Below are 9079 nucleotides of genomic sequence, written 5' to 3'. Positions count from 1 at the left end.
ATAATTATATTATTTTTATTTAAAATTTTTAAATTATAGTATTTGCATGAATTAGTTTGTACTTTAAAAAATCAATAAACATTTAAAAAAATATCTAAAAATCAAAACAAAAAGAATTAATGATAAATGGATAGATAGATAATAGAAAAAAATTTTTATTTTAATATACATGGAAATAAAATATACATTACTAAAATTAATTTCATATTAAACTCTCAAATAAATCATAAAATACCATATTAGGATTTATCGTTAAATCCTTTATCTAGTCGATAAAGCAAATAATTTATAAAAAAACACTTTTATTGAAAGAAACAAACATCTAATCATAGTATTTTTATTTAAAATCATTAAATTATCTTAAATGCTCTTTGTTACCTTTTACTTTAATTTCAATAAAATATTTGGCATTCGATAAAGCACGAAATATTTCAACATAAGCATATTATGGTCTAATAAATTAATTTTAAGATAAAAATAGGTCATTAAATTCTATTTAACTAATTTATTCATTCAAATTATTTTAGATTTCAAAATTTTATTAGTCTTTTCTATAAAAAAAATTTTTATCTAAAGTTATTATCTAATATGAATTATTTTAATTGAATGTCCTAAAAAACTCAAAATTTTTATTAATTATAAAGATTTCTGATTAACTAAATTAGCTTGTAAGTATTTCTAATGCTTTTTATTTGCTTAATAAATCATAAGTAATGAATATTTTCTTTACTTTATTTAAACATTCTATTTAATATCTAGAAGATTCCTTCTTAGTTAAATGACAAAAATCAAATTTTTACTATTTTAGTGACCTAAAACTATTTAGTAAGCAGAATAAGTTAAAGGAAATAGAAAATATGAAACCAAATTTATATTCAATTTTATTATTCTAAGAAGTTAAAACAAGAAAAATGATTAATTAATATAATCTATCTGCTAATAATAAGTGATACTGATATTAAAAGAAAACTGTATGCTAAACTTGTTAGTTTAATTCATATGAGTATTCTTTGATTTTAGGAATAATAAATATTTTTAGATCAGAAAATCTTAAATTCGTTAAGGACAAAAATTAAGATTTATAGCATTTATAAATAAAAATAAAAGTAAAGACAAGAAAAGCATTTTTAATTACATATAAGCAAGCTTAAAAAACAATATTTTTTTACTCTTATTATTCATTAACCGCATTTTATAATATTTATGACCATAATAAAGAATCAGCTAAAGGATAGATAATATCAATCGTTTATTTATAATTTTCTTATATCAATTCTTAAAGTATTTAATTATCTAAATTTTTTGATATGTCTCTGTATCTAAAATAGATTTAAACATAGAACCATGAAGTAGAAATTTATATCAAAGCATTTTATTCCAAAAACATATTGTAAAAAATGATGAAACCATTTAACAATAAGTTTCTAAAAAACATTTTATCAAAAAAGCTAAATTTTATATCATGATTTAAATATTCTTGTAAAGAAACAACGCCTGGCAGACTAAATAATATACGAAGTTCAAGTGTAATTTATGTTTTATCTCTGTAGTAAATTAAATAGATAAGCAACAAAATAAAGTATAGCCATAATATTTCAAGATAGATATAAAAATCCTAATAAAGTTAAAAATTAGCATTAAAATATTATTGAAAGTAGAGAATAATTAATTACCTTAATAATCAGTATTATTTGGATGTAAAATTAAATGTAAGTAAAAAAGACAAGAAGAAAAACGATTATCTTTGATATGAAGTTTTACCAATTTCTTTTATGAAAATTTTTTTATTTTGATTCTTCTTTTAAATAATATGTTTCATTACTTAAATCACTCTAATTTAGTTAATTAATATTCCTTTTATTTAATTAATTCATTTATTTTTATCTCTTTTTTTTTTGATTAAATCTCAATTTATTGATTTTTTTTAGAAATTAATAATTATAATAATTAGAGCAATTAAATTTGCTCTTTTTCAATCAATTAAATAAAAAAATAAATAATTCAGAAAAAATTCAATTTATTTATTTTTTTCTATTTTTTAATGCTTTTTTTATAAAAGAAAATATAATAAAATTGTTCATCATCCGTCATCAATCATAATCAAATAATTTTTGATTAATACATTAATTTATTTACGTATTATTTAATATTAATAATTATTTGGAGAGACGACAAAGATTTAGAATGAATAATTTTACTTAACTCATAAATTTATTTATTTTTTCTGTATTTATTTTATTTATAAAAGAAAAATCTAAAATATTAGACACATCTTTTAGTTAGTTAAATATATTTATTTTTTCCATTCATTTTTTGTTCACACTTTAGATTTGATTATTTGAAGAAATTAATCAAGATTATTTTAATTTTAGAATAAACTCATAAAAAATCTATACTCTAATACTTGAAAGTAACTCAAATAAAGCAAATTAATTATTAAACATAAATATATAGTTAGCGTAAAAATGCTTGTGGCTCAAATAAATTTTATGAAAACTTTAACCACAAATAAATTAGAATTATTTTTTTTTTAATTTAAATTAACTTTTTTCTTTGGATAGGATTAAAGATTTGATAATATTTAATAAATTTAAAACCTTCTAATTCAGTGTAATTTTTAATTTAAAAAATTAATTTTTTTGAGATATCTTAAAAAATTTGTCAAAATTTATTTTCATTTAATATTAAATAGTATAGATAGCCTTTCCAAATTAAAAAGGCATTTAACTTTCTGATCTAAAATATTGTCATCATAGTAAGTTACTTCAAATATGGTTATCTGATTGGTTGAATAATTATAATATTTATTATTTATTTGAAGATCTATATAAAAAAAATTATTCGATATAAAAATATTTTTCCTACATTTTTGTCTTTTAACTAAAAACTTGATATTTATTTTGAAGTTTCATTTTCTGATTTAGATGACTTTTTTTCTCTCTTAATTGATTATTATTTTTTGTTTATTATTTATTTTTTAGATTATCCAAATATGATAATGAAATTCTTTAATAATGATTATTCAATCATAAATACATATCCCTTCTATTTTATGGATTGCTTTATATTTAAGGAAAATATTTTACAATTTAATAGTAAATCAATCTTTACCATAAAAGATGGATTGAGAGTTGGAGTTAATTTATTTATTTAAAAATGAAATTTAGAATTTAGAGTTTAATAATTTCAAATGGATTAAGAGATTAAAACAGCATAGATTAAGTACAAAGAATATTTATAAAATAGGTATCAAAGAATACTTTCTATTCTAATAAAGAAGATCCAATTTTTTTTTTCTGGTTAGTAATTATGATAACTAAACTGTAAATACTATACAATTTAAAAATAAAAATTAGGAGCTTTTAATGTTTTATGGAACTAAATTTGCTTCACTTTTACATAATAAATAGCATTTAATATTTTATTTACTAATTAAATTTTGATGTAAAATATTTTTGAATAAAACTAATGAAAAATAAGCAATTTTCTATTCTTTTTTTGATAGGAATTAAACGATTAAAAAGAATAGTTAATCAAAATGAAAAATTGTGCTTAAATTTTAGATAAAGAAAGCTTTTATTTATTAATTGTATAATTTATTTTGTAAATTTAATTAAATTTATCTTCAAACTCATATATTAAAAGCCCTTTTTTTATTTCTACTTCCATAACTTTTTGTAAGCTTAACTGCATTTATATTTATTTTTATCATAAAATAATTCATTTTAAAGCTTAAAGAATATTCCAAATAAAATATTATTTAAATAAAAAACAACAATACATTTTTATTCTAAAAAAATTTTAGCGGAGAGTTTATAATATATAATAAATAATAATAGATTACAAAATGGTAGAATAATAAACAGTTTAGAAACAGCAAATTTAACATAAAGACATCAAAATAAAGATAAATTTTAACCATAAATGGTAAAGCTAAGAATATATCATTTTATTTTAATTAGATTATTAGAACTTAGAATGGTACTCTTCTTAAATAACTAAAGAAATCATACATATCTTTACAATTATATTATAATACAAAAAGTCTTAAAATGAAAGAAATAATTATTTCTAAAACACAACTTTTAAGCTTTCTTCTTATTTTGGCAAATAAATACATAAATGCAAAAATATAGTTATGATTTCCTGAATGTTTTAAATCAATTTGTTCTTCAAAATAATTGTTATATATTACTTTCTTTTTGCTTTAAGAATCTCTAATCAATTTGTTTTTTAAAATTTAGAGTAAGCAAACACAAAACAAAGTCTAGCATTTTAATAAATAATATTTATTTTAAAAAGTTAAAAATAACTAATAAAATATTTCTTTCACAATTTAAAAAGAGAATTTGATAAAAATAATGTTTATTTTTTAAAACTATATTTACATAGTAGATCTTTTTGCTTTATTAATAGATCTTGGTCTTAATTTATCTTACTTTCTTTTAAATAATTTGTGTGAACAAATTTACATAGTAGATCTTTTTGCTTTATTAATAGATCTTGGTCTTAATTTATCTTACTTTCATTTAAATAATTTGTGTGAATTTGATAATTAAACTTTGCTGCTTCTGCGTATATTTGGTTGGTTATAAAAAGAAAGAAATTAATTTGTTAAAAAAGGCAATTTTACTTTTTTTTAATTACCTTTTAACTTACCTTCAAAATTTCTAGTTAGACTTGGAAATAAAATTTGTTATGTCACTATAGTAGGAATATGCTAATTAATTTCAAAAAAATGACTTTTAAAATGAAATTATTTATTTCTTAAAAAATTTCTAATTGATAATACATAGAAATTTGATGTAGTTTTTATTGAGTTTAATTTGAAATACATTTGAAAGCCTATAAATATTATTAGAGAGGGAAATTATCTCATTATATTTCCAAAAAAATTTAGATTTTTTGTTTCAAATCTGAAAAGAGTATTGAAATTCTTTGATAACAATCAATTGTAAATACCCCTGTGATTTATGGATTATATTTATATTTAAAGAAAACATATTGCAAATCATTCTTTAATATAAAAGATTAATTGAAGTGAGGGTTTAAAAACGAAATTGAGAGGATAGAATTTTTTAATTTCAAATGGATTAAGATATTAAAATAGCATAGATAGGCAGCGAAAAAAATAGTGATTAAAAACTACTTTGAAATCTAAAAATGAAAAGTCAATTTTTTCTTTCAAGCTAGTAATTATGATAACTATATTACATAAGAAATTTCTTAATATAAAATAAAAAGGAAAAAATGTGGGACTTAATAACAAACTAACTAACCCACTCAATGTCTAGCTAGCAATAAAGTAAATTAAATTTCTTTAGGAACTTAAAAATGAGTAAAAGGAAACATTTATTAATGAATTAAAAAACAACAAATTATTAATAAATTATGTAAATTGCTCTGTAGTAATTCTTAAAGATTGAAAGAAATTTATTTATTTACTATTTTTTTAAAAAAACACAAATTTTTTTATTAGACACATCAAAAGCCATTTATTAAACTCTATTTAAATATATTTTGTTTGTGAAATAAATATTTTCAAGTACATTTTTATAAGTTATTTTTTGACATAAGATGATAACTAGCTACTGTTTAGGTAAAAAATGCATTTTATTTAATTCATTTTTTGATTTAGTGACTTCAATCTTATAAACAAAAAGCAATCATAATTTCAAAAAATTAAACAAATAAACAACTTTGTAATAAGAAACTTAACAAAATAGTATCTAAAAAAGTTGAATTTTCATAATCTTATCCAAGATGAGCTTTATTTTATTTTATTTTAATAATGATTTTAAATTTATCAGCGCTTATAAAGCTGTAACTCTTAAATTGCTAAATATTATTCACACAATTATCTATGCAACATATCATTAAATGATAAAGATATAATAGAACTAATGTGGAATAATAAATAAATGTATTAATATTTCCTCACTAGTTTATATAGAAATATGAAATTATTTGCTTTTTACTTATTTTTCAAACAATAAAATCAATTTTATACTAAAAAACTTTTTCATTTCTTTTTCTTTTTGAGTTAGTCTAATTAATTATCTTGCTTTTTACATTTTTTGGCTAAAGCACGACTTTATTATTTTTTAAAAGCTAAAATGAAAAACTGTTCATAATATGAATATTTCTTTATCCAACTAGAATTTTATTAAAAAATGGTTTTCTGTTTAGCTGTTTATAAATAAATAAGGACATGTTTTGAGTTAATACCAACAGCAAAGTTTTTTTTGTTTCAAGGTTTAATTTAGTAGAATTGCTATCAAGTAAGTTACTTGTAGATCGTTGATAATTAAATTTCTGATGAATTTAAGCTTTTTTATCTGATCACAATTAGGAAGCAATATTATTTAACAATTTCATTTGCTGATTAAATTTATTTGTTTGTTTAATATTTCATAACAAATCATGTAAATTAAATAAGTTATTCATTCTATCGTACAACATAAAAATAATTTGTAGAGAAATCTTTTAAAGTATTTAATTTCGATGGCTTTCAAAGTATAAAATCTAATTTTTAATATTTTAAAAATAATGTGCTTTGTAATAGCCAAATTTTAATATATTTTAAAAGCAGAATATAATTTATTTAGTGAATGAAGAAATGACCTTAATTATTTAAATTTTTATGTTTCTAAAAACTACCAAAAAATTAATAACCTCTCTTTATTAATATACACTGGTTGATTTATTTTTAGAGTTTACTTACTTATTTTATTTATAAAATAGGCAATTTTTTAATCTGATTAACAAGTTATGTCACTTAAATAAATAAATAATTTGCAAATTATAAATAATAAGTATTGCTTTGAATTATTTTATAATTCTTTCGCTTCTTTTTGGGCAAACGCAAGATTACTTACTTACTTAATTACTAAGACAGCAAACTTATAAAAGGACAAAAAATATATAAAATTCTGATATTTATGCTTTAATAGTGGAAAACTTCGAATTTAAAAACCATTTAGGATTAAAAATTTAGATAGATTAAAAGCATATTTATATAATAAGACATCTTTTTTATATGGATAGAGGATATAAGTTATTTTTATATATATCTCTTCTAGTTTACATTAAAAAATGAAGAAACTTTGCATTTACTATTACAATATATAATCATATTATAATTACTTTATTAGTGAAAAATATATCTATCAGAAATAATATATGATTGATATATAAATATTTTATGTCTATAAAATTAATTGTATTCCATTTGCTGCCTACCTTCTTTGAGATAGATAATTAATTTGTTTATTGAAATGAGTAACATTGATTTATTTTTAATTTATTTTTCAAATTCGTAATTTATTTGATCAATTTATGGTGCAACTCAACTATTACTATAAATTATTTGAATTAAGAATAAAAATTCTTTCTTTTAAATACACTTTTTAATAATTTGGTTGGTTATGAAAAGAAAGAAAGAAATTTGTTAAAAAAGCAAATTTAAATTTTTTTAATTACCTTTTTTAGCTTTCTTTCAAAACAAATTTCTAATTAGACTTGCAAATAAAATGTGTTATCCCCGCCCCTCAAGTAGAAATATGCTAATTAATTCCAAAAAATGACTTTTAAAGTGAAATTATTTATTTCTTAAAACCTTTCTCATTTTTAAACTTCGAAATATGATCATGGATGGATTTACTTTATATTGAATTTACTTTTTAAAAAATTTGAAAGTCCAATATATAATCAAATATTATTAGTGAGGGAAATTATGTCAACATATTATCAATAAAAAATTAAAATTTTTATGCTAAAATGATATTGAAATTCTTTGATAATAATCAATAAATCTTAAATACCCCCTCTATTTTATGGATTGCTTTGAAAACAAATTAAATTAATTTCTACTTTATAGCAAACAATTCTTAACATAAAAGAGGATTGATGGTTGCGATTAGTTAATTTATTTATTTTGGATTAAGAGATTAAAATGGCATAGATAGGGAGTAAAATACATTTATTAAATATGTATCAAATATTAATTTGTAGTCTAATAAAGAAAATACAATTTTTTCTTCTAGTTAGTAATTATGATAGCTATAATGCATAAGAAACTTCTTAATATACCATTTAACAATAAAAAGAAGAATATTTAGGTGTTACTAACTAACTCGCTGTCTAGCTAGCAATCAGAGTAAATAAAATTCATTAATATAACTTAAAAATTATTTAGATTAAAAGAAATAGTTATTTATCAATTAAAAGACAACATGATATTAATCTAAATTGTTTTGTAATAATTCTTAGAGTTTGAAAGAAATATATTTAATTTCTTACTTACTAAAGAGTTGAATTTTAAGAATCTTATACAAAATGGGCTACATTTTATTTTAATAAGTATTTGGAAGTTATCAGTGTAGGTAAGTAGCTCTTAAATAGCTAAAAAAATCATTAATATTATTAAAGTGATAATTTATGCAAAAGAGCACTAAATCCTAAAGATATAATAGAATTAAAGTCATTTAATAAATGTATGTATTTATTTTTATATTAAATTGGCTATTATATGTTTAAACATTAAATTATTTGCTTTTTACTAAGTTCTTTAAGAGATAAAATCAATTTTATTCTAAAAATTTTTTCATATGTTTTTCTTTTTGATTTACTCAAATTAAATTGCAATTTGCAAAGACTTTACTTTTTTTTAAGCTAAAAGTAAAAACAATTCACACAATATGATTATTTTTTTATCCAATTAGAATTTATTAAAAAATTGTTTCTATTTAAGTTTTGCATTTAATTGTTTATAAATAAGGAATTGTTTCAGTCAATATCAACAGCGCAGCATTTTTTCGAGGTTTAATTTACTATAATAGCTATTTAAAGAGTTGATAATTAATTAAATATCTGCTGCATTTAAACTTTTTTAGCTGATTAAAATAAGAAAGTAATTATATTAAAAAATTCATTTATTGATTAATTAACTGTTTTAGTTTACTTTAATATTTGTTTGCAAAGAATATAAATTAAATAAACTAGGCTATCATACAGTGTACAATAATTTCCAGATATATGTTTTGTGGTATTTAATTTAAATGGTTTTCAAAGTTTAAAA

General features: G+C 18.9%; 1 protein-coding gene across 1 annotated transcript; it reads right to left on the bottom strand. All coding sequences in view use genetic code 6, as the record gives it.

Moving 5' to 3' along the window:
• Positions 1 to 620: 620 nt before the first annotated feature.
• On the bottom strand, positions 621 to 1874 carry TTHERM_000935590 (transmembrane protein, putative; the record flags this gene model as incomplete). The annotated part of the gene is made up of 3 exons (XM_012798680.1): positions 621 to 665; positions 731 to 1615; positions 1674 to 1874. 3 exons carry the CDS (start codon positions 1872 to 1874, stop codon positions 621 to 623), a joined length of 1131 nt encoding a protein of 376 aa, XP_012654134.1.
• Positions 1875 to 9079: the final 7205 nt, after the last annotated feature.

This window comes from Tetrahymena thermophila, assembly GCF_000189635.1.
Source record: "Tetrahymena thermophila SB210 genomic scaffold scf_8254570, whole genome shotgun sequence".
In the NCBI taxonomy this organism is placed as follows: Eukaryota; Ciliophora; class Oligohymenophorea; order Hymenostomatida; family Tetrahymenidae; genus Tetrahymena; species Tetrahymena thermophila.
Note: the sequence above shows the minus strand (reverse complement) of the source record. Positions and strands in the feature narration are given on the sequence as shown.